The 15,682-nt window shown below is 37.9% G+C and overlaps 1 protein-coding gene across 1 annotated transcript; it reads right to left on the bottom strand.

Annotated features, from left to right (window-relative positions):
• Positions 1-1,314: 1,314 nt before the first annotated feature.
• On the bottom strand, positions 1,315-12,258 carry LOC307026699 (B-cell receptor CD22-like). The gene is made up of 12 exons (XM_079662295.1): positions 12,064-12,258; positions 9,875-11,508; positions 9,621-9,750; positions 9,090-9,147; positions 6,876-7,657; positions 5,539-5,588; positions 5,003-5,392; positions 4,355-4,660; positions 4,026-4,283; positions 3,384-3,477; positions 3,275-3,314; positions 1,315-3,109 (listed from the first exon to the last, which is right to left on the bottom strand). Exons 6-12 carry the CDS (start codon positions 5,576-5,578, stop codon positions 2,846-2,848), a joined length of 1,392 nt encoding a protein of 463 aa, XP_079518421.1. The 5' UTR covers positions 5,579-5,588; positions 6,876-7,657; positions 9,090-9,147; positions 9,621-9,750; positions 9,875-11,508; positions 12,064-12,258; the 3' UTR covers positions 1,315-2,845.
• Positions 12,259-15,682: the final 3,424 nt, after the last annotated feature.

Genomic DNA, 15,682 nt, shown 5'->3' with positions numbered 1-15,682 from the left:
TGGCGATGTTGTAGCAGGCCAGACGCCAAAGAGGATGGAGATGTTGTAGCAGAAGCCGAAGGAGACAGTAATGGGGATGTTGAAGACAAAACTGAGGCCCCCCAAGAAGAAGATGAGGGTCGGGATTCAGGTGATTACTATGAAGATGAAGAGGCAGAAGGCGAGCCTTTTGAAAGCCAGCCGACTTCAGACTCCTGTCACAGCATGCCTGACTTCACAGCAGATGTCGAGTTACACAAATCCGACGCAGTGCCTGAGGAAGAAGCCAAGCCTGTGGCCGAGCCAGAGGAGAAAGTGGAGAACGAACCAGAAGTGGAAGTGGAAGTGAAGATGTCAGATGGACACTACTGCCTCGACTTGCCATTCAGACAAGAAAATCCCAGCTTGCCCAACAACAAACATGTTACCGAGCATCTCATCTGCGATTTTGCTGTTATGGTACCAGGGCATCGACTGAATCCAAGTGACAGACCTGAAGAAGTGACTGACTCATCAATGCAGCAGCCCTATAAGGAGAGGCTTGGAATTGGGTGAAAATATAACCCACAGGTTCTCTCAGCACTGGACGGGATGGCGACACGACTGCTTCAACTTAAGAACAGTAAAGACTGATGACCCTTAAAATAAGGGAGAAGAAAAGAAACTGAAAATTCTTTAAGAATTACATACCAACACATGGAACACACCATTTTTATGGGTGTTGTTGGTTAGTCAGTTTATTTAAGTTATATGTATATTGCAATATTATTTTTGAACACTTGGTGGCGGGGTTTAGCTGAACCGGCCGGGTGTATATAAAGAGGTCATAGGTGACAGGAGGAGGAGGACACAGAAGCCAGAGAGCATACCGATTCCACCAGCCCGGCAGATGCTCACCACAACAAATTAAACTGTAGAATCAAACCCTGGTATGTAAAATGCTGAATAAAACATAATTATAAACTGCACTAAAGGACCGGAAAGTCATCTGTTTGTTTCTGCGTCTGGATCACTCTTCAGCCCTTCTGTGAAGTAATGGCAAAAATATATCGGACATAGAAACAGGAAATTGCCATTACAAACATAATATAATAACATCGGAAAATGTTCTTACCAAAAAATCCTATATAAAAAAGAGATATGTGATGAGACTCTTCTGTGGGAAATTAATATCAGAGGGTGAATTTGGGTTTAAATGCAAATAACCAACTTCCTTGTTTAGGGTGTAATTTAACCCCGGGGATACTTCCTGTGTTTCAGCTCCACGCAGAAAGTCCTGCTGGTTTAGTGGTACACCTGAGTGACCTACATTACAAAAACAGGAAGTACATGTGAAACATCAGAAATCCTTTATTCTTCCCGCAGTGGGGACATTTACAGCAGCAGAGGTACACTGCAGATTAAAATAGAAGAGTTACATAATATCTAAAAAGGCAAGTTAAAAATAAAATGTAATAATAAATAAATAGACTATGGTAAAACAAATATGCAGCAGTGTCTAAAAATAATACATCACATTCAAAAAAGAATACTGCAATAAAAACATTCTAGCTCTTCATGCAGGATACAACATATATCATTATAATAATTTAAATATTATTAATTTGTGGCATTACATTATTTAAAATATAATATTCTTCTGTTTTTTTCACAAATGTAAGAAACTTTCTTTCCAACTGGGTAGATAAGTTAAATATTACAAATTCATATCACATTCTTTAAATAAAAGTAACTATATGACATTAAATGAAGGGGACAGTACCCTACAATACACCACTGCATTAGGACACACTCTGTATTACAGGATCTGTAATGAAACATAAAACACTGCAACAGAACTCATGCCATGTCCTACATCCAGTGGTGTGAAGTAACTAAGTACATTTACTCAAGTACTTCACTTAAGGACAAGTTTGAGGTACTTGTATTTTGAGTATTTCAATTTTCTGCTACTTTATACTTCTACTCCACAACAATTCAGAGGTCAATTGTGTACTTTTACTCCACTACATGTATTTAACACCTTTAGTTACTTTGCAGATTTGGATTAATGATGTGAAATATAATCACACATTAAGTCTTGTTTTTGTAAATTGTGTTTTATTTGATGGATTCATTTGTATTAAGGAGCATACTGTACATTTGCACCTCTTTAATTTGGAAGACCCTGATAGCTTTGCATCATCCTCTGTATCATTATAAAATAGGCAACAATACACATATTTAGCTATAATTAATGAATATTTTAACACTGTAAAAACTTCACCCCCCCAGCTGTCATCAGATTGTGATTCATACAATGCTAAATCTTGATTGGTGCACAGAAACAGGTGACATCATATTTTCATATGTGAATTTCAAAACTGTTAAAAGTTATGTAAAAAAAAGATAAATATATATATATATATATATACATAGAATACGACTCCCAGGCCTACCATATAATAATAATAATTCATATATTTTTCAAGTTGGAAGTGTTTTTAGCATTACTTAAAAATTAAATACCTGTTGGTTTATTTTGCGAAATGACCTTTACACAAAAATACACATCATTTCTCAGATCATATCTCGAGTGAAAATAACAGATGGTTGACTAAACCAGATAATTAAGATATTTAAAAAATGTTACTTCCTATTTTATTCATCATCGCCTAACTTTACTTCTGATAGTCTGATGATTTTGTAGTTTGTTGCATAGCAGGGCCTTTTATTAAAGCAATAAATAACATAGAAGCGCACTTCGAAAAAATAGAAATATGACACTTTAAATATATGGAAAATAACTTCAAGTTTTGAAGCAAAAAGGTTATTGTGGCAATAAAAAAACCTGAATATTTGTCTAAAAAAATACATGTCTATAAATTCATTTCCTTTTCACTTGAGCGTAGAGGTCCTCTGGTCTGTTTGCTGTCTCTGACACTTTGACCTCAGCGTACAGCGTGTCCTCCGTCTGACCACCGTGCTGCTCTGAGACAGGGGGACTTTGATTCCTCTGCTTGGAGAAGTCGATCTCTCCGTAGTGGATCTCTTCTCCTGTTTCTGTTGCTGCGGCTGATTCTTGGACAGCTGTTAGCCTCTGCGTATTATTGATTTGTGTCTCATGTTCTCCCCTGATCTGCTCCCCCTGCTGAGAGTTGATACATAGAAATAGGAACTCTGATGAAGCACCCTGACAGTGGTTCATTGTGCCACATTTACTCACAGATAAGGGACTTAGTCAGTGCAGTCTCCAGTCTATTTAAGAAAGTGTTCACAACACATATATGTACTGCACATTTGAGTATTTCCCCACCTGTGACTGTTCTTGAGATGTATGTTTGGACTTCAACCACCTGGAAGAGATAAAGAGCGGTCAGCTTCATGTAATAGATGTGGATACTAAATTGATTTGAGTTACTTACCAAACAGCAACAGCAAAACAGATGAGTATCATGATCCCAACGATCCCAACGATCCCCCCGACAACTCCCCCCCATGGTGAAGAGCCATCAGTTCCTACAGGAAAAAAGAACATTCGTGGCTATAATCCAGATTTCATGTAGAGCTTGACTTCATAAAGTATTTAGGAAACACAGACAATGATGAAGCTGAAACTCAAAATGTTTCCTCAGTTGATGAAATTCAGTTTTTTATTTTCTCTCTTCCTCTTTTCACTTTCCTTTCAAATTGCAAATCTCTTTTCGTCCTATTTTATGTGGCCTAATTTGATGAAATCCTAATTTATCATTTATAGACCACATTTTTTGATGTAAATGTATTTTTTTTTATCTTCCCATCAAACTCATTATTCCCGTTTTTGCATATATTTACATTGATGCCTTAACTGCTTTACCCAAAAATACCTGCTCCTATTTCACAAATGTACATGCATACATTTCTGTATACATGTGTTTACCTCCATTAGCCAGATGGATATTTTTTCGCTTTTAGATGAGCCATTTCTCAAGAGTTTTGTGTAAAACGGTTTAGTAATATAAAAGTAATATTTTGTTGATGTAGTGTTTTCCTTTAAAGGTCTGAGTTTGTGGGTCCAGTCCTGTTACCTTTAAGTTTAAGATGGATCGTTGTTGACGTTCCATTACCAAGCTCATTTGTGGCCACACAGTAATAACGTCCTCCCTCTGTGGCATTAAAGCTGTAAATCTCTCCCTGTGAGACGTTCGTGTCTCCATCTTGGCTCTCCTTGAACCAGGTGAAGCTGCTGACGGGAGGCTGGGCTCTGCTGGAGCAGTTCAGCTCCACCCAGCTGCCCGCTGACACCAAACCTGAGGGTGGACTGACGGAGGTGTCCTTCGGAGCATCTGAGGAAAATGTTAGATTAACTTCATTCAAATCGTTCCATCATGTGCTGACAATCACAGGTTGTTCTTACATGAAACATGAAGAGTCTTTGTCTCCTCTGCTGTCTTCACATCTTTCCCTTCATTCACAGGATAGCTGGCAGAGCAGGTGATGTTGAATCCATCATGTTGGTCTGTCAGAGTGAGGGTCTTCTGGATCTTAGTCGTGAAGGTCCGATCTGGGTTTTCCTCCATTGTGTTGGGAGGGTCTTGTTGGAGAGTCCAGGTGAGTTTAGGAGGGGAGTGTGGACAGGGAGCTGGAGCTGAGCAGGTTACAGTGACAGACTCCGCCTCCATCAGATCACTTGGGATCTCAATGGTGGGGCTCGGAGGAGAATCTGTGGTTTTACACATTTTAACTGTGAGGATACAGGCCAATACAGTTTTCAATCAAAAAAATGTACATCTTATTGTAAAACTGGAAAAGAAAGGTGTAGATTTTTATGTAGATGTTGTCATCCACTTGTCACCACATGAGACTCATATCTGTGCATGTAGACGGGCATTATTTGTAATAGTAATTCATACAATATTATATACTAATATATTTGATTTAGCAGGTTTCGGATATTATGACTTTTTGATTGTCTGAATAATTTCTGTAATAACTGATACATTGATTATCCTAGATGTATAGTTTAACAATAAAGGTAAGACTACTCCAACAAAAAGTCTCTTACCGTTCACTGTTATTTGAAGAGGATCACATGTAGCTGTTGCCAGAAATGGGTTGTTCTCAATCCTGAAGAAGTATTTGTCTGTGTGACTTTTATTCAAACTAGAAAACAGAGTGGTGCAGTTTCTCTGTCTCAGGTTTCCTGTAATATTCATTGGATATCTGTTGATTGTCCCATCACTGTGGAAAATCACATGTTCTCTATTTTGGCCAAATGCGGGCTCTTCTTTACTCCACACTCCAAAGACTTCTCGTGCGCTGCTGAAGCGCTCAGCTGAGACAGCGCTGAAGTTACACGGAATCAGCAAACAGGATCCACTCAGTGCTTCAATCTGCTTCGGGGTGGTGATATCAAGGGCCGTAAAACAAGTACCTTCAACAAGATGTGGGAGATCTGCAGGAAGAAAAAAGAGCATATTAACAAACTGTGTCTAGTAAGCAAATTGTATTCAAACTCAGGATGTGAACAAAGGAGTCATTCTGATATTTCTGCTTTTTCTAAGTAAAGATTGTAAACTATTAAAGTAACAAACATCTCACCTGAAACAAAGAGGACTAGCAGCAACATGTTGGTCACCATATTCAGGATTCTGGATTCGCAAAAACAAGAACACTGTTACTTTTCATTTGTAGTAATCATACATATAACGTATTCAGTTCTTACAAAGTGCCTTTTAAAGGAACTTCCCTACTTCAAAGACACCACAGAAACTTGCCCTGTACAACCAGTTAGTTTTTGACACTTTCAATTTAAATCCTTCTGCAATATTATTCTTTGAAATAATTAACAGAAAATATAAAAAAAACAATAAAAGACTGAGTTCAGTCAAATGTTTCCTTACCACATGAGCCCACAGCTAGAAAATACTACATTTACTGCATTTCTTATCAATGCTGCACTTTTCCTGTGATAAAAGATGAACACACCACCCCTAACCGAGGTAGAACAACGCACAATCATGGTTTTTTAAAGTGGATGGTTGTGTAAGAAATATAAAATGTTGGTCCATAGCTATAGTGAAAATGTAGTCTTCTCTTGTAGCTCTGTAAGTAATGATCAGAGTGTCAATACATTTGGACTGGATGTTAACAGAGACAGTAAAGCAAAGATTACATCAGTACCTTTTACTATCTTTGTTATACTCTGTATATAAACACACATGAATAATAGGTGGAAAATAAATTGCCAATTCAAAATCCAAAAGGTATGTATTTACTTTTCTGTTATTCTGTTATTATTAGAGTAAGGAGCCAAATCACCAACTTAATAATTATTATGTGGCAGAGACTGTTCTCTTTTCTTAAATGTAGGAAGGAAGTTAGATGTCTAGCATTCAAAGGACATGAGTCATGTCGTGAACAAAAATAATGACATATTTCAAGAACAGGAAATATTAACTTTTTTTTATTCATAATGTTGGTGCTTACCATTTTAAATATTACATTTTATCATCATCAAAACAGTAACTTAGATATCTGAATGTATTTTTCTAACATTCAAAGCTTCTTCACAGAATTCTTTTTAACCCCTGATTTGTTTTGTATTTAACACAGTTCACATGCATCCAACAGAAATACAAGTTAAGCAATTACAAAGTAAAAGAACAAAATAAAAATCATGTGCCATGATTACGTTTAACGTGAGACAAATTAATGAAGAACTTTTTACTTGTGCGTACAGTACAAACAGTACAAACACTTCAACATGTTATTCACTAAGGTTTAGGGTCATATTCAAAGAACATGGTAACATTTAGTATTTACAGAAATCTGAATTTGAAGTGGCACAATAAGGCAAATAATTACGAAATATTTTTTTATCCTAAACCAAAAATACCAGCAAAATGTTGTAGAAAGCATTGAAATGATTCTCTTACCAACATGTGAACTTCAGGAAGTAATGTAAGGTGTCCAACAAATGCTCTACAGTATTTAGTCTTGTTAGAAAAAAGGAAGTGTGGACACACACAACAGGCTTTTGTATCTGCTAGATGCCACATCATGACCCATATTTAGTCTCTCTGCTAATATCCTCTTTTTATTTTCATCACACCACTCACTGCATCCTGTAAGCCACTCCTTCTTAATGTGGAACATATAAGGCAAATCAGGTACCACTTTACAATAAGACTACCCTTATAAAGGGCTTACGAATAGTTTGTAATTAATTTATTAATTAGGTTGTGAACACTTTATAAATCATTAATAATCTTTTCTAAGACATGAGATAAACAGGGCAACTGTGAGCGGTTGCTTGCCAAATAGTGAGCCCACATTTATCTGGACTGCTAAGCTTTATATTGGCTAATTAGCGTACTTCGTCTTTTTCATCAGCCAGCATCAACCACTGTGTTGATTCTCGCTAAGTAGCCAATATAAGGCTTAGTCATCTTGCCAAATAGTGAGCCTGTGTTGATGTATAGAACTGGTCTATAAATGGTTCTTAATGATTGACAAAGTCTTTACAAGCTTATTCATAACCTAATTATAAACCCTTTATGAATCCTTTATAAGGGTAGTCTTATTGTAAAGTGGTACCGGCAAATCAATACAGCATTTTCTTTCAGTAAAAGTGAACTGATAGTCTTTCTGCTCTCTTTGTGACTCAGGATGTTTGTAACTCGACCACACGGTTGACACAGTCTGCTTCTGCTGCGTCCTGAAAAATAAAAGGGGACGTTACTGTAATTTAAGAGATTTAGTGTCTGTAAAGATTAAAAATAGTCGCAGCATGTAATTTGTGTAAACACAGAATAACAGTTATGTCTCAGGACCTCACAACACCATACACTGCACAGCAGATGGAGCAATCAACCAAATAACTAAAAAGACCCTTTAAAGGTCACCTTTTATGCAAAATCCACTTTTTCCTGTCTTTCATACATAAACATGTGTCCCTTCTGTGTAAAGAGATTCTGAAAGTTTCAGGAAAATAGATTAACCCCCCTCTTTTTGTCCATTTATATAAAAACCTGTCTGAAAATGAGCTGATCACATTTTGGCCACTTTGTGATGTCATACAATTTTTTGGGTTGTACAACCACTAGCCAATCACCAAACAAGGTAACTCCCGCCCCCCCCCCCCCTTATCACCTGAATCTCCTCCTAGAACATTGTGTTTGTTCAAACCAATCACTTCTCAGAGGGGCGTGGCCAGCAGCCGCTCATTAGCATTTAAAGCTACAGACACAGAATCAGCACTTTTGAAACAGGGCTGAAACAGAGGGGATTATGGGATGCTGCAATGATCTGTTTGGTATTTCAGCCAAACACTTCAGAGACATATTTTGTGTATATCTGAGACCTGTAATATATTGTTGAAAAAGAGCATGATAGGGGATCTTTAAAGAATAAGTGGAAACTCGCACACTAAAAAGCACACATATAATGTTTGCTGTATCATCTTTACAAGGTGATACTACGTTAATGTTGTGTTAGCGCTTGTTGGACAGCACTCAAAATAAATGAATGCAGGTTTAAAGTATGACTTGATTTTTATTGGGGAATACTTGTATTTGTCTATGATTATGTTTTCTTGGTATTTATGTCTGATGTTCTGTTATCAGCAATCTGTGTTTTAATGGACCAATTCATATAATTATTATAGCACACATGTTACCTTTTTACACTTCCATCAGACATGGAGCAACATCAGCCTTCATTTGGAGTCATACGTCTGATAGCTGGAGAATATTCATCTAATATTTGTTTCTCCTAAGCTGCTAAACACTCCATTTGTCACCAGCTAACTTCTTACATCACAAGGCTGCGATATAAGGTAACATAACCAGATGTTTTAGTTATTTTCATTGCTTTAACCTGCTGCAAAATCAATAGTGAACATTCGTAAATGCCTGCACCCAGCTCTGATGTCTCAGTAGTGAGATGTGCTGCTTTGCATGTGATGTCACTTCTGTTAAAAAGTATAATCATTGGAGGATAATTCCTTCTTAATTAAGCACATCCTAACACAAGAACAACTACAAATAAACCCTAGTTTATTGATCCCTAAGAACTAAATTAGGAACTATTTTCAGTTGGAATTGTATTCATTGTCATGCAGGCAGTTAAATGTGTCCAATATGAAATACCTCTCCTCGTCTGGTGGATTCCTCCTCTGGTTCAGAAGAGCGTCTTGATCTAAACCAGCTGGAAAAAAAGGAAAACATTTGTTTTTGTTTATGTTGTGACGATAATTGATACGAGGAGTGAAGCAGGTAGGACCCAAACGCAGATAATACTGACAATACCTTTATTTCAAGGGCTAACATATCACAGGGACAGACAAAACACTCCACGGTGAACTCGGTCACAAACAAAAGACGAACCAACACTGAACACCGGAAGAGACAAGACTAAATACAGGGAGGGGTAATCACAAGACGAGAAACAGCCGGGCAGGGGAGGAGAAACACAAGGGCTACAGGTGAACACAATCAGACAACTAGACACACCAGGGAAACTAACGACAGGGAGGAAAACATGACAGGGAGAACAGCAAAACACCCAAACCTAGACATAAAAACGTGACATAACATGAATATCGTGACAATAATGATCTACAGCCAAATATACAAATTAGTGTGTAGCTGCATGTCATATCACAGGAGAGTTTGTCTCACCATTCAAAGATGACCATTGTACTGACGAGCATTATGATTCCCAGCATCTTCAGTATCAGATGAACATCTAGGCCTACCGTCCCAATCAGTTGATCACCTGCCACCCAACAGCATGGTCAGATTCCACTCACTGGGAGACATGAGAACATCTCAAACCAGGACTCCTGCTGCTACCTTCAAATATCAACGCACGTCCTTTTGATAGTTTAATTAAATGAATTTGACATTGAATTGTAGTGCAGTTTCATGTTTACCAATAGTCAGCAGGATCGTTGTTGACTTTCCATTACCAAGCTCATTTGTGGCCACACAGTAATAACGTCCTCCCTCTGTGGCATTAAAGCTGTAAATCTCTCCCTGTGAGACCTTCATGTCTCCATCTTGGCTCTCCTTGAACCAGGTGAAGCTGCTTGTCCTTAGGAGCATCTGAGGAAAATGTGAGATTAACTTCATTCAAATCATGCCATCATGTGCTGACAATCACAGGTTGTTCTCACATGAAACATGGAGAGTCTTTGTCTCCTCTGCTGTCTTCACATCTTTCCCTTCATTCACAGGATAGCTGGCAGAGCAGGTGATGTTGAATCCATCATGTTGGTGTTGGGAGGGTTTTGTTGGAGAGTCCAGGTGAGTTTAGGAGGGGAGTGTGGACAGGGAGATGGAGCTGAGCAGGTTACAGTGACAGACTCCGCCTCCTTCAGATCACCTGGGTTTGACATTTTAATTCTGGGGCTTGGAGGAGAATCTGTGGTTGAAAGATTATCAGATTATACACTGAAAAACACTGTGCTGTGTTTTTAACCTTTAACATTTGTGTAAGTGTAAATTCTCATGTAATCTCCCATTAATAATTTCAGTACCTCTTAGTTTTATCTTGGAAGGGTAACAAAGTGAACAAAGTCGCATTCATTTAGATTTTTCCTGTTACTGCTACGGTACTTCCCCTAGGCATGTGATGCAGTAAAGTTCTGCATTTAAAGTGTCTATTGATAGTGTATTCAGTCAGACATTCAAATCAATGACACCTGGTTTCTGTCACATTTGACCAGAAGTCGAAGAAGAAGTACTCGGATCCTTAACATAAGTAAAATACTATGTTCTTAAAATATTCCATTATGAATTCAAAATGTTACTGAAGTATTGGAGCAAAAGTTTTATTATCAAAATGTATGTGTTAAATACTTGGTTAATAATTACTATAAAGGGCATCATATCAACAGCATATCATGTGATTTATATGAAAAAAGTAACTATGTTAAATAAATCTAATGGAGTAAAAGTATGACATTTGCTTCCAAACTGTAGTAAAGTAAATACTCAAATAAATAATTGAGTAACTGTACTTACATTATTTACAATCCACCACTGTTTTACCCAGCACTCATACGGTTGAACAGCCTACAGCAGAAATGTAGTGTAGATAAGGTTCACTACGTTTGCTGTTTAAACCAAAATGGCACCTGATTTAACTTTTTATTTAGAATCAGAATTGTATAGAATCTCTCACCTTTGACTGTTATTTCTAGAGGATCACAACCAGCTGTTGCTAGAAACGGTCTGTTCTCAACTCTGAAGAAGTATCTGGCCGTGGAACTTGTGTTTAACCTGTGAAATAAGGTTGTGCAGTTTCTCTGACTCAGGTCTCCAGTGATTTCCATTAGGTCGCTGATTTCTGCCTTGCTACTGTTGAAAATAACTTTGTCTGGATTGTTGGCAAAGTCAGCAGTGTCATTAATCCACACTCCGAAGGATTCTCTTGAGCCATCAAATGTTTCTCCAACTTTGTTAGCACTGAAGTTACATGGGACATGAAGACAGGATCCATTTAGTGCTTCCATCTCCTGAGGGGTTGTTAGGAGCAGATGATTCGAACACCTAGTGTTAGCCCCTGTGAAACAGATTCTGTTGTGATTTACAAGAACAAATCTTCATGAATGGAGCAGTAACACTTCATTTGATTAGCACCTGCCCTACCACTATCCTACAACCATGAAAAACAACATAAATATGTGACGATTTGAGAGCAATGCAGGCGAGCCAATCAATTACATATATTTTGAAAGTCATAAAACACAAGAAAATAAAAACCAGATTTAAATAACAACAATACAATTGAATTAAAAAGGGGATTAATAAAATCACATTCATATTTAAAAATTTGAATACAATACAAAAATAATAAATAAAATAACTAACATTTTAGAATATAAACAGGTGATCAATATAATTACAATGACATTTTACAATGTAAATGTAATTAAGTGAATTAAATAATGTAAACAATGGTATAAACCATTCTTAATCAAAGGCCTGGCTAGGTGCCTTTTTAAGTTAACTTTTAGGATTTCCAGCAGCTCGTATCCTTTCTGTTTTTGTTTTTTTATTAAATCAAATGAATGAATTAAAGCATTTTCCTGAAGTAAACATGGAACAAAGAGCTCACCTGAAAGGAAGAAGAGACTCAGTAAAAGGTTGGCTGTCACCATTCTCACAGACTGGACTGCACTGAATGTCATAACCTAGGTTTCAAGCAGAATAATGCAGTTACTCTCAGAGAGCACCGAGCTTTGCACAACCACAATGTTCTGTGGTTTAACTGACTTACTTCTGCAAGGCAAATCTGCACCTAACAAAATAATACAACTGTTAGTTAGACAAGAATAAATAATGTTTTCTTATGTGTTCACTTTTCACAAACTAACTTCCTTTGTTGAAGCTGTGGTCATTGAAGTCAACTTCCTATCATTTGAGAAGAGACAGCATGTGCCATTCTTTACAGCAGAGAAATAGAAGAAGTTCTCACCCTAGCCACTCATACATGTTTTGCTTTTCACACTAAGTGTTTTTCTATATTAAATATATAATTACTGGTGGATGTGGGGGAAACTTCTGTAGCAATTGGAAACAGGATTCAGAGAGGCACGAGGAGAGCTGGAGCTTTGATGGCAAACACTGGTGGTTTATTTGGAGTTACTCAAGGCCGTAGACCTATGCCATGGGAAAGGAGACAGTGAGATGAGAAAATGACGAACTGTGTTGAAGGTTGAATATTTAAGCAAATGATTCCCTAACAGTGGATACTTTTAACTGAGCTGTACATTTGAGGTTCTTTGCTTGAGTATCTCCATTATCAGTGGGAGAAATATTAAAGGGACCCTGTTATACTTTTTGGGGAATTTCTCTTTCCTGTAGTGTGTAATATAGGTTGTGTGTATGTAGATGGTCTGCAAAGGCTAAAATCTCAACGTTCCCTCCAGAGGGAGTTTCTCTCTCCCCCGTGAGAGCGTGTGCTCAGTCAGGACCGTTTAAACTGATAAACTGGGTCAAAGTTATGGGCCTTGGAAAATATTTCCCCAACACTTAGTTACATTCTAACACCCATCTTAATTGTTGTGAAGAAAGCTACTCAAATTTAAAATGACTAAATGAAATAGAATAATTAAAAAACAAATAAATAGAGTTTAATGTATTTCTACTTATTTCCTTTCAGTCCTGAACTCAATCATGGAAGCAAACATTAACATAGTGTCAGTGTCATTTCCTCAGTGTGAGTGTGAGAGGAAAAGAGAGTTAAAGAAGTTGTAATTTAAATCTCATATGGACTCAATCATAACAGAAACAAAACCACAACTTCCCTAACATGGTAAACGATGATCTGATGAAACAGAGACAGGAATATCTGTGGCACTTGATTGGTTTAAAATGACGATAGCTTGCATGCAACACCGAGGAGAAACAGGAACTGTCACTGTCTTTGATGACCACATGCAGAAGGAACTCTGTAAATTGTGACATTGAGGAATGAAGGTGTTTTAATGGTGAAATATGAGCATAACGATTATTTAAAGGTGCTTAAAATATATTTTATTTTGGTGAATAAAAACAAATAAATGTGTGCATCATTCAAATTGATTCACAATACATACATAAGAAACTGAGATTACTTAAAAAATGCCATTTCAAACATTTTAAAAGATGCATGAGTGCTTCAAGTGACTGACACACACACACACACACACACACACACACACACACACACACACACACACACACACACACACACACACACACACACACACACACACACACACACACACACACACACTTACATGTTTACAACTGACAGAAAGCTGCAGATGTGGGAGGTTATGAGTTTCCCTTCATTGTATTAAAACAGTCCAGGGGCCATATTCACAAAAGATCTTAGGGCTAAAAGTAGCTCCTAACTGGCGAATGTAGGAGAAACTCCTAAACATAATGGGCGTGTCAGTCTTAAATTTAGGACTCCTAATTGTATTCACTAAGAGCAATTCACAAAGTGTTTTAGGCCTAAAAGTAGCACCTAAGTTTAGGAGAGCTTAAAAGTCCTCGAGAAGACTCCTAACTCAGTAAGACCTATTCACAAAGAATCTGAAAATGGCTGCGAGACGAAATGTTTTGGAGACAATGGAAGACTGTGAATTGATCAAGAGATATAGGCTAAATCGTGAGGGTATCAAACTTGTTGTGGAATTAGTGCGGGATGCAATAACATCCCCGACTAACAGGAATAACCCGATTAGTCCGGAAATAAAATGTTTGGCAACACTACGATATTTAGCAACAGGGAAAATGCAACTTTGCAATGCCGACGATTTAGGAATATCCCAACCATCAGTCAGCCGTGCCATAAACCAAACCATCAACGCGCTCTCTAGACCACATATCATCCAACAGTTTATCCGGTTTCCTTTGGACAATCAACAACTACACAGGATCAAAGCCAACTTCATGGCAATTGCAGGTATGCCCGGTGTGGTCGGTGCTATTGACGGGACGCACATAAAAATAATTGCGCCATCAAAAGATGAGGACGTGTTCGTCAATAGAAAGAAAGTAGCCTACATTCCATCAACACGCAGATTGTTTTCATTCGTCATGATAGGGGGACTTGAATGGCGGTATGGGCTGTTATTGAAAGTGTTTAAGTGCTGGAAATATGCTCATTGGATAATAGTTTGCAGGGTGCTTTTAATTGCCTCCTTGATTTAATGCAATTTACGTATTTTTATTGTTTGCTCTCTCTCTTTAACGTGCATATACAACGTCATTATCGTGGTCTGCACAAACTTGTCATCATGCGTGTATTCTGCTAACTGCACTGTCCATAACTATTTGATAGGAATACATTTCTAGCCTAGGCTATTTCCTTGTTTTTCGGTGATTTAGTGGGCTCGTTTGTGAGATGTTGCGGATGAGTTTCACCGAGACCGCCTGCTCTGAACAACCAATCACCGTACTGACCGCTTCTAAACTCATGCACGAGAATCGACGTAATCCATAGCAACGGCGCGTCACTCTTAGTTCACTCTTAGTGATTTATCCTTAGAATGAGTAGGTCTCAGCGGCTTTGTGAATAACTTTTAAGAAAAAACTCCTACGTAAAATGTTTTAGCGGGAGTTAGGAGCACTCCTAGCGGAAAGATAAAATGCTTTGTGAATACGGCCCCAGGTCTCCATTTCTACAAACTTGAGTTATTCAATAATGTTTATCTTCAAAATGTTTTAATGGACTTTGTGTCTTTGCATCATTCCTTCACTTGAGCGTAGAGGTCCTCTGGTTGCCTAGCAGCCTGTGTTAGGCTGTCTGCTGTGTGTGGCACTTTGACCTGAGCGTACAGCGTTTCCTCCTTCTGCCCCCCGTCCTGCACCGGGACAGGGGTCGACCAGGGGTCTGCCTGGAGAAATCGATCTCTCCGTAGTGGATTTCCTCTTCCGGCTCCTCAATAGTCAGCTCTTCATTCTGTAAAAAAATAAGCAGCAGCAAATATGTCTGTCAAAAGATGATTCCTCTTTTGTGGTTTGTACAATCTTTCACCACATCATGTTAGAAACTGGATATTTGTACAGATCTGTTGCGTTTCTTCCTCTTTTTTACTCATGGAGAAACTTAGACATCTTATTTTTCCTACAGTATACAGTCCATTATTGTAAACAATTGATTCCTACCAGACTCTGTTGTTCAGTTGAGCACGTCCAAAACCCCCGTCTCCCACGCAACAGAGCGCTGTAAGTAAAAAAGT

This window comes from Notothenia rossii, assembly GCF_949606895.1.
Source record: "Notothenia rossii genome assembly, chromosome: 12".
Classification (NCBI taxonomy): domain Eukaryota; kingdom Metazoa; phylum Chordata; class Actinopteri; order Perciformes; family Nototheniidae; genus Notothenia; species Notothenia rossii.
The sequence above is the reverse complement of the archived record's forward strand: the minus strand, read 5'-3'. Positions and strand labels throughout refer to the sequence as shown.